The 22604-nt window shown below is 44.2% G+C and overlaps 11 protein-coding genes across 11 annotated transcripts; 7 read left to right on the forward strand and 4 right to left on the reverse strand.

Moving 5' to 3' along the window:
* Positions 1-78: 78 nt before the first annotated feature.
* On the forward strand, positions 79-273 carry TOT_040000718 (hypothetical protein; the record flags this gene model as incomplete). The annotated part of the gene is made up of 1 exon (XM_009694357.1): positions 79-273. The coding sequence occupies one exon, from the start codon at positions 79-81 to the stop codon at positions 271-273; it is 195 nt and encodes a 64-aa protein (XP_009692652.1).
* Positions 274-1230: 957 nt separating this feature from the next.
* TOT_040000719 (Ran binding protein 1) lies at positions 1231-2239 on the forward strand (the record flags this gene model as incomplete). The annotated part of the gene is made up of 2 exons (XM_009694358.1): positions 1231-1665; positions 1808-2239. 2 exons carry the CDS (start codon positions 1231-1233, stop codon positions 2237-2239), a joined length of 867 nt encoding a protein of 288 aa, XP_009692653.1.
* Positions 2240-2517: 278 nt separating this feature from the next.
* On the reverse strand, positions 2518-3057 carry TOT_040000720 (50S ribosomal protein L7Ae; the record flags this gene model as incomplete). The annotated part of the gene is made up of 1 exon (XM_009694359.1): positions 2518-3057. The coding sequence occupies one exon, from the start codon at positions 3055-3057 to the stop codon at positions 2518-2520; it is 540 nt and encodes a 179-aa protein (XP_009692654.1).
* Positions 3058-3766: 709 nt separating this feature from the next.
* TOT_040000976 (uncharacterized protein) lies at positions 3767-3967 on the forward strand (the record flags this gene model as incomplete). Its single annotated transcript, XM_009694360.1, has 1 exon — positions 3767-3967. The coding sequence occupies one exon, from the start codon at positions 3767-3769 to the stop codon at positions 3965-3967; it is 201 nt and encodes a 66-aa protein (XP_009692655.1).
* Positions 3968-4901: 934 nt separating this feature from the next.
* On the forward strand, positions 4902-9218 carry TOT_040000722 (conserved hypothetical protein; the record flags this gene model as incomplete). The annotated part of the gene is made up of 4 exons (XM_009694361.1): positions 4902-6579; positions 7039-7092; positions 7231-7891; positions 7961-9218. The coding sequence occupies 4 exons, from the start codon at positions 4902-4904 to the stop codon at positions 9216-9218; spliced, it is 3651 nt and encodes a 1216-aa protein (XP_009692656.1).
* A 475-nt stretch (positions 9219-9693) lies between these two features.
* TOT_040000723 (molecular chaperone ClpB) lies at positions 9694-13827 on the reverse strand (the record flags this gene model as incomplete). Its single annotated transcript, XM_009694362.1, has 9 exons — positions 9694-10240; positions 10483-10967; positions 11227-11439; positions 11519-11777; positions 11955-12088; positions 12209-12477; positions 12554-12827; positions 12863-13027; positions 13102-13827. 9 exons carry the CDS (start codon positions 13825-13827, stop codon positions 9694-9696), a joined length of 3072 nt encoding a protein of 1023 aa, XP_009692657.1.
* Positions 13828-14595: 768 nt separating this feature from the next.
* On the forward strand, positions 14596-16127 carry TOT_040000724 (uncharacterized protein; the record flags this gene model as incomplete). The annotated part of the gene is made up of 2 exons (XM_009694363.1): positions 14596-14601; positions 14631-16127. 2 exons carry the CDS (start codon positions 14596-14598, stop codon positions 16125-16127), a joined length of 1503 nt encoding a protein of 500 aa, XP_009692658.1.
* A 3-nt stretch (positions 16128-16130) lies between these two features.
* On the reverse strand, positions 16131-16377 carry TOT_040000725 (hypothetical protein; the record flags this gene model as incomplete). Its single annotated transcript, XM_009694364.1, has 2 exons — positions 16131-16258; positions 16347-16377. The coding sequence occupies 2 exons, from the start codon at positions 16375-16377 to the stop codon at positions 16131-16133; spliced, it is 159 nt and encodes a 52-aa protein (XP_009692659.1).
* Positions 16378-16467: 90 nt separating this feature from the next.
* On the forward strand, positions 16468-19389 carry TOT_040000726 (conserved hypothetical protein; the record flags this gene model as incomplete). The annotated part of the gene is made up of 4 exons (XM_009694365.1): positions 16468-17949; positions 18001-18636; positions 18718-18870; positions 19045-19389. 4 exons carry the CDS (start codon positions 16468-16470, stop codon positions 19387-19389), a joined length of 2616 nt encoding a protein of 871 aa, XP_009692660.1.
* Positions 19390-19671: 282 nt separating this feature from the next.
* TOT_040000727 (conserved hypothetical protein) lies at positions 19672-21102 on the reverse strand (the record flags this gene model as incomplete). The annotated part of the gene is made up of 5 exons (XM_009694366.1): positions 19672-19841; positions 19980-20209; positions 20250-20435; positions 20587-20683; positions 20772-21102. 5 exons carry the CDS (start codon positions 21100-21102, stop codon positions 19672-19674), a joined length of 1014 nt encoding a protein of 337 aa, XP_009692661.1.
* A 247-nt stretch (positions 21103-21349) lies between these two features.
* TOT_040000977 (uncharacterized protein) lies at positions 21350-21965 on the forward strand (the record flags this gene model as incomplete). The annotated part of the gene is made up of 3 exons (XM_009694367.1): positions 21350-21400; positions 21588-21681; positions 21772-21965. The coding sequence occupies 3 exons, from the start codon at positions 21350-21352 to the stop codon at positions 21963-21965; spliced, it is 339 nt and encodes a 112-aa protein (XP_009692662.1).
* Positions 21966-22604: the final 639 nt, after the last annotated feature.

The following is a 22604-nucleotide window of genomic DNA, read 5'->3' on the forward strand; positions in this document are numbered from 1 at the left end:
AACGTACGATAACACTATGTGTATGTTGGGCACCAAACATCATCACTTCTAGTTTAGTTGCAAGTCGAAATCACCAAAATGACAAGATCCTCCGATTCAGTTCTCGAGAGCTCCAGGAGCAGCTCAGAAAAGGTTACCCAAGTCCAGCGCGATTCTTTCGTCTCCAAAGACGACAAGGACAAGGATAAGGTAAAGTACTCATCTCAAACCAAAGATGTCTCTCCGTCTGAGTCCGAGAGGTCACATCAGGATGTTTCAAGGGAGGTACTTTAATTCGTCTGAATTAGGGGAGCTCTTATTCATTTGTTAGAGCTTGATGAGTTATCTGCAACCCTTTACATGATCTAATTTCATATTTATGCCAAGTATGTGTTTATTTATTTTCTATTTGTTTCTGCACACGTTTTCCTTATTCGTTGATGTTGTTTATTTGCACGTTTGCGTGCCCTGATGTCGTTTGTACAACGTTCTGCTGTCACCGTTTGCCCAGTTTATTAACGCAATAACTATTTAATTATAGATTTTAATGATAAATTAAAGCAATATCTAGGCTTATTAGTAATAAATATAATGCTATGACAGAATGGTGTGAATGTGTAAAAAGATGAATGAATTAAGTGTCTAAGATAAAATGTCAGAACAAAAACTATGGTAGCGAGTTTATGTGTAGAACCGATTAAAATAAAAGAGATAGTGAGTGATCATGTCAAATTCCATTTAATGATAAAACAGCGTGGGTTATGGAAAAAGGGACAAATAACAGAAATGTGAACAATACGATCTAAAATGAAATTCAATAAAATGCATATATTTTGTTTTCAAAGCTGATAAAACGTATATTAATAAAAATGTGTAAACAGACGTATTAATGGATTATAGATAAAGCACATTAAAGATACAAATGTTAAATGTGTAAAACCATAAAATTTAAATAAAAACATAGAATTTAGACGGGTAATTGATATGCTAATGTGGTTAGTGTTTATATATGTTAATTAAGTGTGTAAATATGAGTGTTCGAGAAGTGTTTAGAGGAGATCATAGACACAAAAACACTCGTAAAATTAGATCACAGGTATTTTTTTGAATTATATGGGCCCTATGTAGGAGTTTGGGTGGAAGAACAGGGCCAAAAACTTTAATTTGTTGATGTTGTGTGGGGATGCAGGATTTCGATAATTGATAGATGCCATAGTCATACATTAAAATCAACTCGAAAACCTAGAAACAATGCCAGACGCTGTTGATTACGTAGTGGATTCAATGACACAGTCAGCTGAGAAGGTGAAAAAAGATGTAGTGGATACCTTCAACAAGGCTGTTGAAACATCAGACAACTTTAAGGAGAAAGTCAAGGAAACATTTAATCTGGTATCAGACACTACAAAAAATTTCTCCGAGTCATTTACGTTCGATAACGTATCAGAAGGTGCTAAAAAAATGGCAGATACAGTCTCAGGATCCCTCGACAAGATGCCAGAAAAGGTTAAGGAAACACTTAATATGGTATCAGAGGGAGCACAAGATCTGCTTGGAAAAGTTAAGGAGAATGTGGGAGGATTTTTGGATAATTCGGACAAAAAAACAGAGGAAACGTCCGCATCTGAAAATCCAGAGTATGTAGAAGAGGAGGAGGTTGTGGAAGGCGACTGGAAAGCAAGAAAGGTGAGTAAAATGAGCATAAAACAGTTGTCGAAAGATGAGCATTTATAACCATAAATACCATGACATTGACACAATTTACTATGTAGATAGTGAGTACAGTAGCAGCAACATGGCTACGTCAACAAAATAACGTAATATTTAGGTCGAAGTCAAGGAGATTAAGGTGGAGACTGGAGAGGAAGATGAAGAAGTGTTCTGGAAGCAGAGGTCGAAGCTCTACAGGTGGGCAACAGACACGGACGGAACCGGAGTGTGGAAGGAGAGGGGACTGGGAGAGTCCAAGCTCCTGAAGCACAAAACGACTGGAAAAATTAGGTTCTTGCTGAGACAGGAGAAAACCTTCAAAGTAGTCGCAAACCACTACGTTCTGGAGAGAAACGGACTCTGCAAACTCACTCCGAACGTAGGAAGTGATAAGATTTGGGTATGGTCTGCGCACAACACTTTGGACGAGGAAAGTAAGCTTGAGCAGTTGGCACTGAAGTTCCCGAACGTAGATCAGGCCAAGTTATTCAAGGAAAAGTTCGAGGAGGCAGCGAAGCTCAACGAGCCACTCTTTGGCGAATCACAGTAATATAGTAGCCCATTGACGGATATGTGCTAAAATTGATACTGATGCAGTACATTATAATTTAACTTAACTGACCATATAAATGTATTAAAGTATCGAAAAGATAAGTGAATGTACAAGTGTATTAAAGTATCAAATAGATAAGTGAATGTACTAGTGACTTAACTAAATAAATAGGTGTACTGGTGACTTAACTAAATAGAGTATTGTAAAGTGAACGAAGGGTAATGAGTATAAAATTATATTACATAAATTAAATTTACAGGTAAATTGCCAGTAAATTAAAGAAAAGGATGGTGTTTCCTTATGTTCACATCCACCTTATTGTAAAGCTCAGAATAGTCGAGTTTAGAAACGTCGGAATCAGAAAGCTTGGAAATCCTCTTGGCAAAGTCGTTGAAAGGCTTTACGACGAGAACAACGCAAGTGGGCCGCCTCGAGTGACAAACGTCGGAAAGAATCTTTTTAGAAGTAACGTAGGCATAGGACAGAGAAAGCTCCTCGCAGAGAATGGGAAGGTGTGCGACGGTGTCAACGGGGTGGACGTCAGAGGCAATGAGAACGATGCCAGTGGCGCCCTTGCGAAGAGATTTAGTGACGTCCTGAACACCACGCTTTACGAGGCGAGTTAACTCAAGGTCAGAGTACCCCTTGCCCTCAGTGTTGTTCATTTTAGCCAGCTTCTCAACGGCAATAGCACGCTTGACAAGCTTCAGGGACCTGAGAAGAGACTTGCCGCCGAGTCTGGGCTTAGCGATGGGAGAGACGTAGGCAGATTCCTCAACTAAGGGTTCCTCGACGTTCTGAGTAGATTCAGACATTGAAATGTAAGCGACAATTGTGAAAAATTAAATGAAGTTAAAGAAAGGTAAAGCGGTATGATCAAAAACTGAAAATAGACTCAAAAAACATTAAATGAAAACCAATAATGTTAACCAATGTATATATTACAAGAAAAAGTTATGAATAAAATAAATTTGAAAATAAAATAATAAAAACGGGAAAATATAAAAAGTATAATTGGAGTAAAACAACCCTTCAATTATGGTAGCAAAAAGTGGTAAAAGAGTATAATAAATAAATAATAAATAAAATATATGTGATTTATTATTTTTGTCTTCATAAATGAATACAATTAAGTGTATTGTAGGAATTCCTAGTAATCTTTTAAAATCATACTCAGCAATAAGCATACCACGTAAAAGTAACTTAAGATGGTCAATAAGTCAAATGAATAATTGCACTGTAAAATACAATGGTAAAATAAGTATTGTGAAGTCAAAATAAGATAATTTAGGCCCTAGAAGTAACAATATAACGAAAAGAACATTCTCAACGGAAGGAGACCTGGAAAAGGTAAGGAGTAGATATATTTTATTAAATTTTGAAATATTATGTAGGAAATAGAAGAAAAACTTAAAAAAACAATAGAATCCGAAAAAATATTAATATTTATAAAGGGGACACCAGAGGATCCACAGTGTAAATATAGCGCAAAGGTTAGATGTGTAAAAATGACATTAAATTTAGATGATAGAAATATTAAATAATTATAAACTGAACGATTACGCGTACATCAACGTGTTTTCACACGACCTGTTGAGAAAATGTGTAAAAAATGTTAGCAACTGGCCAACGTTTCCACAACTGTACATAAAAGGAAAATTAATAGGAGGATGCGATGTAGTCGATGAATTACATAGCTCAGGAGAACTGGAAAAATTATTTTAAAAAAATATGAAATAATGTGTGTGTAAAAAAAATGTGATAAAAACAATAGGGTGTATAAAAAACAAAAGTCACAAATATCAACAAATAATAAATATATAAATAGTAATATTAATTATAGACAAATATACGTAATAGATCTAAAAATTGGCATGCACATAATGCAAATCGGAATCTAGTAATAAAATTGTCTTAAAAACAGGCGTCAAATTAAATATTAAAATTAAAGGAATCTTAATAACTAAATAATAACAAATAATCGAAAATAAAAATATAAATTTAGCATGATCTCATCTGTGTGTTAGGGTGTGAAATTTTGCCGGATGTGTTAAGTTGCATGCCACAATATGTGTAGATTTAACTCGGTAAATCAGATGAAATTTTTAAAAATAAAAAGAAACAATAGATAAAGGAATTTGATAAAAATATGTGGAAATTATGGGAAAAAAATACGGCCAAATAAGGCCAAAATCATGTACGGTATATAATGCATAGAATCTGGGGGCGCTGCTTAAATAGATGTATGTACTGCCTAAATGGTGTTAATTTACATATAATATGTTATCAATCAGTACGGTGCTGAAATCATTATATACTAGGATAATATAATGAGTAAAGGAGTAAGTGATTGATTATATATTAAGGGTCAAATTATAAATATTAACAAACCCCTTAAATGTTCAAATTGTATTATTAGATTATAAATTGAAGGAAAAAACTAACAAAAAACTTTATTTTAATCTAATATATATAGATTAAATTCAATGTAGTAATTCGGTGTAATATAATCAATAATATTTAATGAAGTCAATAATATTTATTCAAGAATTTTTATCGTAAAAAAGCAGAGTTTTAAATTATTTCTTTAAACTAATATTTGGTGTGTAAGAAAAAAATAAATCCGGAAGTAAGTTCAATGAAATCTGAGTAATCTAAGATGGAGAAGGACGGACTGTATTTGTTGACCATCGGTCAAATTTTGGAAAACACAAGAAATATATCAAATATTAGCCTGTATTATAATCGTATATCCCTAATAAATAATTTAAGACGTTATGAAAACAATTATTGCTGGGTACATGAGACGAGAAGTCAATTCAAAAAATTTACAGATACAGTTTCATGTGCATGTGTGGAACCTAAAAATGAGTTGGATTTAACAATTTTGACAAAAGGTTTTAAGTGTCCACAAGAATGTTACGTGAGGAATTTGAGCTCAGAACTGAAAAATACGAACCTTATTGTAGATTTCAGCTCCTCACAATGCATAAGCATAATATACAAAGGGAGACTGTACCTATACAGCAACCTTTCGACGTGTAAAATGGTGAATAACATCACCTCTGAAAAAGAAAGCTCTCGAGGGATAATTTGCGAAGACTGTAAGATAGGAGAATCAGCTCTCTTCAGCAAGGAAGACATTGAAAAGGCCCTGTATGACATCATCGAGAGAGGAGAGGACCAGAAGTACGGGCTGACTCTCCTGGAACACACGTCGCTCGGAAGCGCTCTATACGGACTCGAGAAGGTCCAGGACTCTGTGAAGTCAATAGGGATCCTGGAGGGTCTGATCGCAGACGAGCCTAAGCAGAGTGCGATAGACAAGATCAACGTGATCGACTGCGACATTCTCCTTGAGGACGTAAACCCAGCAACAATCAGATGCGATAGCCACGTCTCGTCGAAGCCGAAGGACTGCAACAGCTGCAAGTACATCAGCGACCTGAACAAGTACCTAAACTCACCAATCATTAGCTACTGCGACCACAACTCGCCCAGCTGCGAGCACTCGAACAACAGCTGCGACCGCAGCGTAAGCTCGTGCGACCACTCGCTGAGCGGAGGATGCGACCACATAGTAAACGCGTCGCTGGAGCCGCTCTCAGGAGGAATCGGCGAAGCTAACGTGATCACGTGCGACCACATGGCAGGAGAGTGCTATCACAGCGTGTTGTCGTGCGTTCACAGGTCGGAGTGCGAAAGGTGCAACGAGAGCTGCAACAAAGAAGACCACGTACACAAGGACCGCAAAATAACCGATCACGCTCACAACGAAGGCTGCAAATCTGACCACGTTCACAAGGAATGCAAAATTTATGAAAACTGCGCGACCTGCCACTGCGCCAAGTGCCTGCACGCCTGCACCAAGTGTGAAGGCCCTGGAGAGCAAATTGTGAAGCTGAAGGAGGGAAAGCTGAGCCGCGATTACCTGCTGGAGTGCGTGAGGTACGCAAACGGCCTCGTGGAGAGAGCAATGGGAGAGCTGGAGTCGATCTGCTCCTCCCTGATCAACCAGACGAACGCAATGTGCCAGCCGCCACTTAACATATCAATCAGGTTCCTGGAGCACTTCCTGTGCTACGAGTACGCAGTGGAGTACAGCAGCGACGTAAACCTCCTGAGCAAGGACAGCCTTTACGAGTTAAACGCGCTCGACAAGCAGAACGTGATCCTGCACGAGTTCATACAATGCAACGTGCTGACGAAGCGGGTGCTCGACCACACGTTCGACATCATCCTGGCGCGCATAAAAACGTACACGACGCCGAAGACGCAGAGCATTGGCGCAATGGATATGGCAGCGATTGAGGCCCACACGGCCACTAAAAGTAAGGGTGAGTCCTCCGAGTTTAAGGGCGAGGACCTAATGAAGGACGAGCTGGACGAAATTGTGCCGCTTAACCTGGGTGAACACCTGAATCAAATTGGTCACTCTCTGGAAGGAGCGACCCCTGACTCGTCAGGAAGGAGCACAGTGCTGGTGAGCGGACGCATAGTGTGTCAAACGACGGATGGAGGAATTTTGGCAAACGCTGACATTGGCGAAAATGCCAATACCAGCTACGACACAGTTGCCGCAGACTACCAGCTCGACGGAAGGAAGGGAAGGAAGCGCGGAAAAAGTAAAAAGCCATTCAACAGCGTGCACGCCAACTACCAAAACGCAGAAGCCACGATAAACCACGCTTCTACAGCCAACGAGAGTGACGGAGCGGATGTGGCAGGAGATCGCATTCGTACCACAATAGCAGGGCCCGCAGGCCACACGTTTCATACAACGGGAGTGAAAGGAGAGCACGCGAAGGGCTTTAACGGGAACGAGGAAGGAGTGCACACGAACGGAGTGTGTGTGGGATTGTCGTTCTGTGACGAATGCATAAACGAGAGCTCTGAGAGGATTGGATTCTCAAAAATAGAAAACATGCTCTTGGGAGGCGTCGACAACAATGGAATTGGAGAAACGAGCAGAGATGACAGCAAGGAAGCTAGCGCAGACAGCGGAGAAGAGATGACGGAGTCAAACGAATCGAACACTATGGTGACGCCGTCCTCAAGAAACGAGAGGTTCGGAGATGAACAAATCAACTCGTACGACCTGAACGACACGAAGCTAGTGTTCCCCGCCGAACTTAACATAGGATCCGACAACACAATTAACTCAATCCAGGACATATACACGGGTAGTCCAGGAACGGATCAGACGATGAGTGAAGACAGCACGCACGAGTCTGACGGCAAAAACGGAGAAAGCGACCAGGACGAAGTAGCAGGCCCAGAAATATACCCATACTGGTGGACATTCTACGGAGAGGATAACACGCTGGGCGAGGGAGACCTCAACGGACGCTACGAAGGAATCAGAAGGTTCACGCGCTCGTCCTACGTCAAGGACGAGGCGAGCACGCCGAAAAACAAGAAGACGGGCAACGGAGCAAACTACCTGCTGACGAGGTGCGTGAGCTCGGACTTCAGCACGAAGTCGAACATCAACGTGTCAGGCCTGCACTCTAGCAGAGAGACACTATGCCCAAGCGAGTTCAACCAGTCGCAGTCAGACTCGTCGCCGAAGCAGCAATTATGCTTCTGCAAGACGTGCATACCCTTCATCTCGAACATCACGAGAATATTCCCAAACGCAACAGCAGAGTTGACGCCGCGCACGGCCTCAATGGCCTCGTCGGCAAACCTGAGCTCGAGGTCCTCGAGCACCGGAAGAGGAGCGAGTCAGGAGAGGCTGCCGAGAGCAGGCGTCAACGGAAGCCCAGAGCTGACGCCGAAGACGGAAATCAACGGAAGCAGCCTCTCCCTCAACCTGATCTCGCGCGACTCGCGCGAGGAGGACTTGGACAAGGAGATGTCGATAGTAAACGGCCTGAGAAGGTCAATACGAGTGGCTCTGGACGTGGGCTCCGCAATCAGGAAGAAGATGAAGGAGGAGCACAAGCCGCTCATGGACACGCTCAACGTGGCGCTGCTCTCTAGTTTCAGGCTCGGCGAGTTCCTATTCAACAACCCGAACATGTACGGAACGAGCGTGTACACGACCGGAAGCATCGAGCTTGACAACAGGTACGACTTTTTCGAAAAGCCCGAAGGACTCATTGAAAAGATACGCCTAGGAGACCAGCAGGCAGGAAACAGGACGCCGGAGCTGGGAGACGGAGAGGCGAAGTCGGAGCGCGCGGAGGAGGAGATCGGAAACCTGCTCTGCATCGACGTCGCAGTCGACGCAGTCGACACTGAGCGCAGCACCTTCGAGAGCGACCAGTACCTGGCCTACGACATCGTGAGCGAGGAGGACGCGTGCTCATACAGCAGCCTCAGCTCAAGCAGCCCGAAGATGTTCAACAAGCGCAAGAGCCCGAGCCGCGCGAGAAGAACATACCGCAGCCTCAGCAGCTTCGACGGTCTGCCGGGCAGGCGCAGCTTCGAGGGACTGCCTACGAGCAGAAGAAGCACGCGCGAGCTGAGCCAGACTGACGACATGTACATCTACGACATGAACAACCTGAGCGACAAGGGCGAGTTCGACGACTGGTACGTCGACTCGGACTCGAGCAAGAAGAGCTCGAAGTACGCACACAAGAGGATGCCGCCCAGCAGACCCTCGGTCTCGAACCTGACCGAGATCTACGGAAGCCAGGACATGCTCATCCCCATGGGCCCGCTGCCCATCGGAGTCTACTTCGACGCGAGCAGGAAGCTGTGGCGCTGCCAGTGGCGCGAGAACGGCAAGTTCCGCACCAAGGGCTTCTCCCTCGGCCACTACAACACGCTCGCCGACGCGCGCCACGCGTGCATCCTCTTCAGGTGCCAGGTGGGCAACATGAGCATTCAGCCCGAGTGGCTGACGCCCAACTACATCAAGGTGAGCGACCTGCTGAACAGGCGCGCGGCGCAGCCTGCGGCGGCTCCGAAGAAGTCGAGCAGGAAGAAGAAGCGCCAGGAGGACCTGTACGAGTCGTACGCGTAGTCTGCACGCGGCAGCGTCCGCGAGCAGCAACGCGCGTGCGGGAGGTGCAGACTGTCTGCACGAACGCAGGGTTACCAGAACTAATCTCATAGTTACTATTTGCATATGCGCTATTTACGTGGTTCGTGGCAGCGCAGCGCAGTGCCTTCGCGATGGCGGCGCCATCGGTTTCCGAGTTTGGTAGCTAAATTACGCGTAAATGGCCTGTATCGTTAGTTTGTACGTAGTAGCTACTGACGGTTGTGCAGTGGACAGCTAGCTAGTGGATACCTGATGGCACGTATAAATAAAGGTGCAATTAAATTGACATAATAAATAAATAGGTATAAATAGATACGTAGTGGGCAACGAGGTAACAGGTAACCTTGTGAATGTTAATGGCAAGCAAGCGTGTAAATGTAGTATGAAAGCGGAAGCCACTAGCGCGTACACAAATGAGTGAAAGTGGAGTTTAAAATCTTAAACGGAAAATATGTTACACTTGACTCTGAATCAGCAGGTTCCCGTCCCTGAAGGTCACGAGGATGTTGTCGTTCTCCTTGTAGGCGTCGGAGAGGATGCCGACGGCGATCGGAGACTCGATCTGCTTCTGAATCGTCCTCTTGAGCGGGCGCGCGCCGTAGGCAGGGTCGTAGCCGATGTCGGCGATGTGGCTCATGGCCGCGTCGTCCACGGAGAGCCGAATGTTCTTCTCGGCGAGGCGGTCGCTCAGCCGCTCCATCTCCATGTTCACGATCTTCTTCAGCTCCTGCTTCGAGAGCGAGTCGAAGACGATGAACTCGTCGACGCGGTTCAGGAACTCGGGCGAGAAGGTCTGCCTGACCGAGGCCATGACCTTGTTCTTCATCTCGTTCCTCTTCTCCGGGAACCTGGCGAGCTCCAAAATGTTCTGACTGCCCAGGTTCGAGGTGAAGATGATGAGCGAGTTCGTGAAGTTGACTCTCCTGCCGGTCGAGTCGGTGAGCCTTCCGTCGTCCAGGACTTGCAGGAGAATGTTGAAGACCTCGGGGTGCGCCTTTTCTCTAAGAAAAACGAGTCAGGTGAGTGTAGTAAGGGTAGCTAGTTAATCGGTGTACTATTTAACGTGGTACGTAGATATTTATATAACAGGGTGGGTAGATAAACAACTAGATAATAACCAAAAAAATTACTTAACAGGCTACCTAACCGACCAATTGGTTGGGTGCGTAGCTATCTATCTAACAGTGTACCTAACCAACCAATAAGCAAAACAACTATGTAACTACATAACCAATAAACTTACATCTCGTCGAACAGCACTATCGAGTACGGCTTCCTCCGCACTGCCTCAGTCAGCAGTCCGCCCTGCTCAAAGCCCACGTAGCCCGGCGGAGCTCCGACCAGCCGTGACACGCTGTGCTTTTCCATGTACTCGCTCATGTCGAATCTGACGATCGCCTCCTCGGTGTCGAACAGCTGCTCTGCGATGGCCTTCGACAACTCGGTCTTTCCCACTCCGGTGGGTCCCAGGAACATCAGAGCCGCGATTGGCTTCTTCGGGTCGTTCATGCCCACCCTCGACCTCTGCACTGCGTGGACCACTGCGTCGATTGCCTCCTGCTGTCCCACGATTCTCTTGTGCAGCTCCTGGTTCAGGTGCAGCATCTTTTCCTTCTGACTCTTCACTAGCTTTTCGAGTGGTATCCCGGTCCACTTGCTGACCACGGTGGCCACGTCCTCCTTGGTCACCTGGTCTCTCAGCAGTATCTGTCCACCGCTCTCAATCACCTAACAGTTGTTATCAGTGTTGTTGTAGTTGTGTTGTTAGTATTTGTAGTTAGTATTGATAGTGATAGTGGTACTGCTACTGCTAGTGTTATTGCTATTATTACAACTAGTGTTATTGCTAATACTACTACTATTGCTATTGCCATTGCTATTACTAATGCTACTACTACTAATAATACTGCTACTACTACTAGCTAACTACTGCATAATAATGCTATTACTACTATGTGCGTAGCATAATCAGTTGTATGTTTCTAACCTTCTTGATGTACTCCTCGTAGTTCTGCACATTTTCCTTCAGCTGCTTCTCAAGGTCTGGCAGCGTCTCGAAACGCAGCTCTGCTGCTCTGTTCAGGTCGAAGTCTCTTTCCGCCTTTTCTATCTCTATCTTCACCACGTCCATCCTTTCCTTCACGTTCCTGATTCCGTCAACCAGCGATTTCTCCTTCACCCACATCTCATTCAACTCCTCCTACGCCATTTATTAATACTGATGAAACAGAACCCTATTCTAATTACTCCGTAATACAGCCACACAGCCTAAAACACACCTTTTGCTTATTTAACTTCTGTACAAGATCCTCTATGTGCTTCAGACGCATCTGCTCCTGCCTGCTGCTCTTATTCTTCGTGTTTGGGAGCAGTCCGACGTCTCCTTCGTCGTTCGTTATTGATATTCTTTCCATTTCCAGCTGCAACAGTTTCCGTTCTATTGCATCCAGCTGCAGTGGCTTACTGCTCAGCTGTATCTTCAGCCTCGCAGCTGCTTCATCTACTAAATCGATTGCCTTATCAGGCAAGAATCGATCACTGAATATAATTTGTAAGTCAATGATTAGTAGTAACAGTAGTAATAGTAGTAACAGTAACAGAAATAGTAGTAACAGTAACAGAAATAGTAGTAATAGTAACAGAAATAGTAGTAATAGTAACAGAAATAGTAGTAACAGTAACAGAAATAGTAGTAACAGTAGAATATAGACGTACCTGATGTAACGGTCACTCAGCTGTGCAGCCTGGATCAGTGTAGAATCCAGTATACGCACTCCGTGATGCACTTCATACCTTTCCCTTAACCCTCTCAGTATACTAATTGTTTCCTCCACACTCGGTTGGTCAACCTACGTGTAATTTGTATTTGTAAGTGTATGTAGGCTACATCTATGTAAGTGTATACTTGATACCGACATGTAAATGTGTAAATGTGCTGGCAATAACTAGCTGTTAATAAAAAAACATACGTATACTGGCTGAAAACGGCGTTCCAGCGCCTTGTCCTTCTCAATCTTCTGCCTGTACTCCTGAAGCGTGGTTGCACCTATGCAACGCAACTCTCCCCGCGCCAAAAGCGGCTTCAGGATGTTGCTTGCGTCCAGCGACCCCTGGGAGTCACCCGCTCCCACCACCGTGTGTATCTCGTCGATGAACATCACGATTTCGCCCTGGGAGTTTTCCACCTCCTTCAGTATCTCCTTGAGCCTCTCCTCGAACTCGCCCCTGTACATCGTACCTGCAGTCAATTCAGTTGTGTGCATTTTTATGCTATTACAGATCCCATTATCTAACTATACTAGGTAAGCAATTACCTGCCACAATCGATGCTAAGTCTAGCGATAGCACTCTGCGGTCCTTCAAGGAATCCGGCACGTCTCCAGATACTATTCTGTTAGCCAGCCCCTCTGCTATTGCCGTCTTACCCACTCCCGGGTCTCCCAGCAGAACTGGGTTATTCTTAGTTCTTCTGCTCAGGATCTCTATAGTTCTCCTGATCTCGTTGTCTCTTCCTATCACTGGGTCCAGCTTCCCACTTCTGGCCATTGCAGTTAAATCCTTACTATATTTACTCAGTTGCTTAAAACTCTGCAGTTATAATTTATCCGAGGTTCAAAAATTACCTGTTCTGGGTTCCTCGAGGTCACTTTCCTTTTCCCTCTCACTGTGTTGACCGCATTTCTCAACTTTTCAAAGGTGACCTTGTTCTTCGACAGCCAGGGTCTCGTGAACTTGGAGTCTTCTGCCGCCAATCCGAGCAGCAAGTGTTCGACACTTATGAAGTCGTCCTAATAGTTGTTAATACCACAGCTTCATTATACTCTAACTACGTAAACATAGAGTTGACTAGCTAGCGAGGTACCCCAAACTCCGATCTGTAGCGCTTTGAAATCGTCAATACGTTCTCCAAAATTCTTCCAAGGATCTTCCTGTCTCCGAATGAGCCAGACATTCTAATCTGTTTACGCAGATGGGCCTCAAGGTCCTTTTTCATCTGAGCCGTGTCAACCCCTGAAGTTTGCAGAATCTTATGCACTATCGAGTCCTCCTCTGAGTTTAACAGGGCGTATAGCAGCATATCTCCTTCAACGTAAGAGGAGTCGAATTGGTTCGCAATCTCTGTCAACGAGCTGATTGCTTCCCAGGCCTTGTCTGTGTAGTCCTCTGAGTTAAGGGTATGGCCTCCTCCCATCATTCTCAGTGAGAAATTGTGTTTAATTCCATCTAGCTCCGACTCATCTTTAGGGTCATTTTCAAATTGTTGAGTGTTCAGGTCCAGAACTGGGTCGGAACTGGGTCCCAGCGTACACACTGCTAATTCAGGCTGTTCAAGGGAATCATCGCTGTTCGAATCTTCAGAAAACAAATCGTCCAGAGTAAATATATTACTGCTGGATGTGGGATTCATTTTTAAACCGAAATCCCGCTTATTTTCATGGAAATTGGATGAATTTGACTTTAAATTGGCTTTATTATTAATGTCCACACCACCCAGCAACAGGTTAAATCTCCCCTCATTGGGATAACGGAAGGATTCTATACATTTTAATAAAACTAAAGAAAAGAAAAGATGCTTAAGTTTCAACATTTTAAAAAACAAAGGAAAATATGATAAAATTTGATAAAGGATATGTGATTTGCGATATTAAAATGATTCCAAATTAATTCGGTGTAACCAAATTAACATAACAAAAGCGAGTTGTTTATAAAAACAAAACATGAGATTAAAGAGTTAACATATACTTGAACTAAGGAGTTTGCAAAGTACCCTATCAGGATTCTTATGGTGAAGATACCAACTAAACTCATCTCTCACTTTTATTATTCCTCTTCTGTTATGTATTATGTAATTGTAAATTATTTGAGTTTGAAAGGTTCTGATTTTTATAGTTCAAAGATTTGGTATACTTCGATGGTGAAATCGAAAGAATTATTACACACTAATGTATCCGAATCGCAAATTTAAAATCACTGACTTTCATCAGTCTAACTTGCTTAAATTGTAATTTGTAGTGTGTTTCAATAGAATCTGACTGGAGTATACTATCATTTGACCATGATTTTAACATGAGGAATGTGTTAAGTAATATGGTTACCATTCACTATTTTTAAATTGTTTAAAATCCAAATTTTGTACTATATTTTGTGTTAAAACTAAAATTGTTTTTTTCAATTTGTGGAATTGTCTTTATAATATAATTAACGCTCTCATAATAATATTTAACTTTAGTTTGTAAATTAGGTTTCATTTTCCTGCTGATAGCTTATAAACACAGGAACAACAACTGTAACTCACCAATTTAATACACAAAAAATTTAACACACGTCTAGAGATTCAAATGACTAGTTCTTTAAAATGGAGGTACCTAGTAAAACAAATATAATTTTTAGGTCGATTGTAAGAAATGTTATAAAAATATAAGCTCTAAAGATGGATTGTGCTCAGAATGTAGACTAAATTCAGACGAATCGCAAGGTTTTTTTGGAAAATTCAGCCACCTGTACAACACTATCCTCGGATTAGCCCTTAAACCCAATGAAAACATAAATAACTCGAGATTTGATGAAAATTTAAAGGAAAATAAAAGACACGATGGGTTTTTCCGCAGAATAAAAAGTTTTTATAGAAATGTGGGCGAAGATGAGCCCGAAGAGTCGGATCACAGCGAGTCCACGAACATCGTGGAAACAAATGACCAAAATGAGGAATCTGCGGACAGAGATTGGTATATTCCAAGCATAAACCGCAACATGTCAATTGTGAAAAGAGTCACATGGGCGGACCAGGGCGAAGAATCGAGCAGCAACCCTGTCGATGCTGGGCCTGCGCAAGGGTCCTATTATCCACTGGAAAGCGGAACCAAATGGGATAGGAGCTTGAGCAGAGAAGCGAACGATGCCGAACAAGAGATTATAAGCTCTATGTCGTCGCTGGGCCTGCGCAGGATGGGGAAGGAATTGAAAAAGATAAACAAGGAATTCTCCAAATCGATGCACCTAGCGGCCAGACTAAAGGAGAAGCTGACCAAAAAAGACCACAAGCCCTGCGAGTACGACTACCTGCCGAAGGAGGGAGAAGGAGACAATAACCTGTGGCGCTTGAAGCCGAAGGACGAGGAGGAGTACCAGAAGCTGCTCTTCTTCAGAGAGGCGCCGCTCAGGAAGTACGGCGCCGAAGAGCTGAGTAGATCGATGGAAAGAGCAATGAACAGCAGAGGCAGGATCGTGGAGAGGTTCGGAATAGAGATAAACAGAATAAACATCAAGTGCCTCTTCGATACAAACTGGCTCAACGACGAGGTCATCAACTTCTACATGTTTATGCTGCAGGAGCAGAGCGAGCGCGCGCGGGCGAAGCAGCGGCTGCCCTCCTGCTACTTCTTCAACACCTACTTCTTCCCGACGCTCTGCGGATACGGAGTGCAGGGGTTGCACTACGACTACAGGTCGGTGGCGCGCTGGACCAAGAGGAAAAAGGTGAACGTGTTCGAAAGGGACCTGCTGATAGTGCCAGTGCACGTGAACGAGGTCCACTGGGCGCTGGGCGTCCTGGACATGAGGAGGGGCTCGCGGAGGATCATGATATTCGACTCGCTGGGGGGGAAGAACCCGCGCTGGTTCAGGACCATCAGGCGCTGGCTGATCGACGAGCACAAGGATAAGCTGAAGAGGCCGCTCGAGGAGATCGGCGACTGGAGGATTCCGATGAACTACACTGCGGAGCCGTACGCGCCCCGCCAAAACAACAATTACGACTGCGGAGTGTTCCTGTGCCAGTTCGCGAAGGGCATAACGTTCGCCACGGGGTTCGGCTTCGCCAAGGAGTCCTCGCAGTACCTGAGGAACTCGATGGTCCACGAAATACTCAGAGCCCAGGTGGAAGTGTAGGAGTTACGACGCAGCTGCCGCGGAGATGAGCGTCAGGTATCGGGAGTTTCGCCAGCAGGTGACTTGCGCTAAGTAGCGGAGTCTTGCTCTGCCGACATCGGCCACCGCCGACCGTTGCTGATGGCATTCCACTCAAAGTGGAAAATGTCGATGAATTCGCAGACTCAGGTGAATTGGGAAACGTCTTGGAAAAAATTGCGTGAATGTGTAAGGAGAAACCCCTGGAATCTCTACATGAATTGCTCCCCATAAGGAATCCGTAGTCTCAGTGAAAGAGAAGGTTCCAGAACCTTCTCAAGCAAATTTAATGAGAAATGTATATTCATGCGGTAAATAATTGATGTTTCACGCCAAAGCGTACGCAATTCTGTGTGTAATAATAAAATGTGTAGAAGCCGGTGAGGGAGCCGGCTTGGCGGAAGGGCGGCATGAAGGCGGGCTCGAGAGAAGAAGGCTCGACTACACGCCCGTGGAAATAGACTTGGACGCGAAAGTGGACGAAAACGAGGTCGAGTACCTCAAGGTGAGGCCGTACGACATCGACATTCGCCACTACAACCTGAGGGAGGGCTACAGCCTCGCGAGGGTGAGTAAGTCCGAGCAGGAGATTTGGAACAACTACAGGGACCAGGAGTGTGCCAACGTGTCGGTCGCGTACCAGGCCGACGCGCCCCTCCTGATGTGCGTCAACTGCGTTAACAGCTCAGGCGGCGACGAGCACTACTACTTGGTGAACGAGAACGGCCGGTGGCTCGGCCTGAGGGACCGGTCGTTCTACGCGGTCTTCAACCGCTTCTTCCTCGAGACGACCGTCAGCAGGACCACGGACCTGAACTTGCAGGCTGAGCTGCGTGAGGACGACTTCTACGTCAACAGGTCCCCCGACTTCCCCTTCACGGTGGTCGTCCCCAACGTGTCACTGCTGGTCAACCGCCTGTACAGCGGCAACGACCTGATTTGGGAGTCGCCGTCCACGAGGCTCCTCTACGTGTCCCTGTTCAAGAACGCCGAAAAGCCCCTCATCTGCCTCATCACCAGCAGCCTCACGCTCTTCTTCGTCAACGAGGGCCGACGGTGGCGCGAAATTTCTGAGTCTGAGTACGCCTGCGTTCTCAGGGAGCTGGGGGTGGACCTCGCCAGCTTCGACAACTCCGTGGGCCTGGACGTCAGCAGTCCAGACAGCGAGCGCTTCCTCGTCACCTCCTTCGGGTCCGACCTCGTGTACTTCCGCAAGTGCAGCCCTCGCCCGGGCCTGAGGCTGACGATCGTGCGCGACTCTCAGGCGCCCAGTCGCCACGGCCATGAGGCCGGCAACCTGGTGTGGTCCTCCCCCCCCTCGTCCTCCGACCACTGCGTCTACGTTGGAATCAACATCATGGATGGCGTGCCCTCTCTGATGAACCTGTATATCAAGAACCACCGCGGCGACCACAGGGTTGAGTACTTCGTGCGCGTCCACGACGGCTCGTGGGCCTCTATCACCGAGTCTGAGTACTTCTACGTGATGGAAAACAATAAGATGCCCGCCGAGTCGCCGAAGCGCATAAACCCTGCTCTGCTGAGGAGCCACTTCAGGAACAAGCAGGGCCTGCTCATCCAGACCTACTGTTCAAGGGCCCAGAACACAGAGGATCAGGGCCCCGAGGCCCCCAATGATCAGCCGGCCAACGGCGATGGTCCTCACACACACGCGCACAAGTCCAGGGGCGCCTTCATTCTCGTTCACGGAAACCGCGAGTACTTCGTCTCCAACTTCCTCAACAGCGAGACGCTCTGGAACTTCAAGAACTTCGGCTATCCCGCATTCCCAACCATTAACGCGGTCAGCGACTTCGAGCTCATGGGCTCCAAGAGGGCCGACGTCCTTGGCAAGTTCGACGAGCTGTTTTCGCCTAATCTTAGCAGGCCCTCCCACTCAGGTTCAAACGCCTTAAATAACCAGAATGTGCCCCCCAGCCTCGTTGAGACTCCGCTGGGCCTGCAGAGGTTCCACTACGAGTGCAGTCTAGTCGGCGCCCTCAATGAGATGGGCTTCGACGTCTACGGAATGGACATGCAGTCCTTCGGACTCTCCGAGTCTGTCTCAGGTTCCAGGTGCTACGTCGACAGGTTCGACGACCTCGTCGACGACCTTCTCCAGTTCGTGGACATCGTCAAGCGCGGCAAGTTCTCCGACAAGGGCCAGTCCTGGTACCCCGACGTCTTCTCCATGGGCACTGAGCTCCTCAACGACAACCTGTTCCTGCTGGGCTACTCCATGGGCGCCAACGTGGTCCTCCAGGCTGCCCAGAAGTTCAACAGAGACACTGAGGGCCCTTTCAACTTCGTGAACGGAATCGTGTCGCTGTCTGGCATGATTGATATGGACAAGAACTTCTCCAACGTCTTCGACAAGACCTTTTCAATGATGGCTCTGAATGTTCTGAACGCCGTTGTTCCGCACGCCGAGACTAATAAAGGTTCATACGACGACTGGACTAAGAAGATGAGTGACTACCAAAAACTATGTGTAGGTCTTTGCTTTAAATATACATTTAATCAGTTTCAAACACTTAGCTATCTTTTTAACTTATGACTAATAAAAATTCAGGACGGCTTCTACTTTAGCAAGAACTACTCCTTCAGAACAATACATGAGATGTTTAAGGCCACAAAAAATTTGAAGAGTGGAATGCGTTATTATCCTGGTAACATGCCAACTCTCTTTGTGCACTGCGAAAAGGATCCCGTATGCTCAATTGAGGTAAGAATTATGTAGCCTCCACCGTGTATTAAGCTAGCTATTTACCTTTCATGTATGTAGTTATCCAACACTAATGATTAGCTAGCCCAAATACAGTTAATTAGCTTGATATAATAATGTATTCGTAACAATGGCACTCTAATACTAGTGCAATTGTCACTAATTATTACTTAGGGACCCAAAAAGATTTATCACGAATACATCAAAAACAACCCTTACAGCGAGTTCATTGAGCTCAAGGGCAACTCACATGAAACCCCTAGCCCGCTGTTTATGTACAACTTTTTAAACGAACTTAGAGCGTGGATTGGCGTTGTGTCATCTCACAAACAACCAACTCCACCTAGGTCAGGACCTATCGGAAAGAGCTCGGTCTGGAACATGATAGAGATAGTTTTATATGTTTTAATTGGATCGGTCTTAAAGACGATCCTCATAGTACTTGTGCTCAAGTACAGGAAGAAGAAAAAGAGGAATGTAGAACGATTAGTCGACAACGTGGATTGCATTGTACATTAGCCATGTAAAATAATAAATGACGTTTCGTCACAGGCTTTAATATAGTAAAATTTGTACACTGGTATGGTTATATATGTGTATGTTGGTATGGTTATGTGTGTATGTTAGTATGGTTATGTGTGTATGTTAGTATGGTTATGTGTGTATGTTAGTATGGTTATGTGTGTGTATTAAACAATGTAATACATTAGACTATTTTACAGAAGTTTGGACTGAACCAATGAAAATATTTTACAGCAATATATAACTGAAGTTATAATTAGGTCAAAAGAGTAGTGATGGCTATTGAACGCGTTTACACTGGTCTAATATTGAATCAAGGCTATCCTCATTGACGAGTGAATCGACTTTTCTGTTATGGAGTTCCAAATCAAACAAACAGCTACGTAACAGAGCAAGCTTTTTATCCAGTTCATCAATGGACTTAGATAGAATAGAAGCTGAAGTAGCCACTTTAGAATCTACATTGCCTAAGGATGACCCTAACTTGTTGGATGAAGTTGAACCTGTGTTGCCAGAAATTAAAGCTAATTTGGCCGTAGTGGAGCCCAGCTTGCTCAAAAAGGGTATGCTGTTTCTAGGTCCTGTACTTGACTTAGAGGCCAAATTAAACTTAAAATGCCCTAAAACCTTCTGAATCTCATCGACAAATGATTCAACAGATACCAGGGGAGGTAGAGCAGTGATCATGGGATCGTTGCCGTAAGGGACCAGTAAATGATATAGAAATCCGCCGGACTTAGACAACTCGGTCTTCAGTGACGGGTTTATAGGCTCCCTGAAAGCGCCAATGTCGACAAGAACGACCTTCAAAGTGTTTCTAAAAGGTTACATTAGACTAAGTTGCCATAAGTACTTACGATAAGATTGCACTGATCTCGGACAGAAGTGCTCGATTCAGACTAAGTAAAAGTGGATTCGTAAGATGTTGGTCCTTTTTATAGTAAAAAATGAGGACAGGAACCTTAGAGTCGAGTAGATTTAAAAGTGATTTAGAGTTGGTCAACACAGACAGTTTAGGGTTAGGACCATGATCCCTTATTGGTCTGTATTGGTGTTAGCAAGTTGGTTATATTGGTGTTAGTGTGTTAATTAACTAAGTGATAGGGAATTGATAATTGAGTAAGTAGCTAAGTGACAGGTAATATTGGTATTGATTAAACTAGGTTAGACGCTCACTATATCAGATGAACATACGTCGGTTGCGATGAAGGATCCTTGCGATTATTGCTGATGAAAATAAACAAACTAAGGGGAAAACAAAGCAGAAATATGACAGATAAAACAGATAAGCCTAAGATAATAATTTGATTATTGTAATGCGATGAAAACAAGGAGTAATTAATGAATAATTGGTGGCTAACTAATGATAAAAAAAGTACCAGAAGAGAGCTTTTGATAAAAGGATTCCCCTGGAGTCAAGCGGGTGGGATGGACAAAAAAGGAATCTGAGTCTCTGTCGATAGAGTAACGGTGAAGGTTGCTGTTGGTGGTTCGTAGAGTGAGGTCATCAGTATCGTCATTCTTTGTCAGCCTGTGCGCATCTGCCAAATCAAGTTTGCGAAGGAAGTCTGAGGGTTTCAGATCATTTTTAGAAGAAAAGGGCCTTAAATGGTGGTGTATTGACCCTTTATCTAAAAAGGAAATTGGCCTTCCTCCCAAGGTAAGAATCTTCAATGGGAAGAATCTACCATACAAAAATCTACTGTACATAAATTTAAAATTAGTAAATCTGTGATAAAAAATAACATTTCAAGTTAAAGCTGTAATAAATAAATTGCGCAAAATAATACATGGGTAAATAAAGCCTAAACTTAGTTAACCTAACATAACTGGCCTAACATATGTGTGGTTATCACAATCGGAATAAAATACTGTACACATCTCATTTGCAATGTTGAGAATACAAGAATTGGTAAAAGGACCGCTGATATAATAAATATAATAGATAACAAAGTATATGGCAGGCCCCAATCTCAAGGTGGTCTACATCTCAATAGTAGGAGAACAGGTAAGTCCTCATAGCAGGCTTTTAATTTCAATTCTATGTGTATCTACGTATTTTGCCGTTAAATAGTTTATTCTGCCTTGTATTCAGTAGTTGGCTCCACGAGCATTGGATTCCACAGTTAATCTAACTAATAGTGCTTAATATTTTCTTCTTTCTGTGTAAATCTCAGTATATGGATAATGTGTAGAACGAGACCCTGTTTAGCCGCTCGTTTGGAGATGTGGATGAGTCAGAAATGCAGTTTTCAGTCTATGCCTCCATGGACATTATCAAGGAGCAAGGTTCTATTCCCTAGATAGTGGAGCTAGTTACTGGTTATTACAGAGTAGACGCTATTCAGTATCCGTTAAGTGGAATCTAATACGTTACAGTCTCGCAGCAAATAGCAGGGAGCGCCACGTCCGGTGACCCGTACCTGGGATTCATAAGTCCCACGTTGATAGGCCTAAACTTCTATAAAATATACGCCTATGTGGCGGCAACGTGCTTCAAAATAATCGCAATCATAAACGATAATGAGGTTCCTCCCTCCAGGATTCGTGAGGTGAGTTTAAGTCGTCAGTAGTACCACGGCCGTGTGCCATGTTTATTGGATGTGGTAAACTGTTGTCTCTGGTTCATGTGGTACCAGTATAGTATCCTATTAACAGATCATTTAACTGTATTACTTGCAGCTGTTTGAGAGCGTGCACGAGCTTTATTCAACCGTGATTTGTAATCCTCTATTGTTCAACAAGCTGGATACCCCCAAGTTCTTGGACAGAATAGGTATTGAAAACGTTACGCAGTGTTGTAATAGTTGAGAATAACTAGATATTGCACCTAAGTATGTTTATATTTAACTGTTTCAGACGATTTGATATTGCGGTTCTGTTAATGTATTGTATGTGAACGTATATGTTATGTACGCCTTATAGTTACCTATTTGAAATGGTTATTTGTGTTCATCAGGCATATATATAAATAAATATTAAATAAAACCCAAGATGTGTTAAACGGGTGGTGAGATTGAATGAGACGAAGTTGTGACACTTAACGAGCATAGACAAAATGAAGTAACATATAATAGAAGGACGAATGAAAAGGTTTAAAATTAAATATAGATAACGTAGGAAAGGATGTTTTAGATTTGAAGATTACAAATAAAATGATATTTGCCATAATGAGTCATGAGATGTGTGTAGATATTTCTCATAAAAACAGG

This window comes from Theileria orientalis, chromosome 4 (assembly GCF_000740895.1).
Source record: "Theileria orientalis strain Shintoku DNA, chromosome 4, complete genome".
Lineage (NCBI taxonomy): Eukaryota > Apicomplexa > Aconoidasida > Piroplasmida > Theileriidae > Theileria > Theileria orientalis.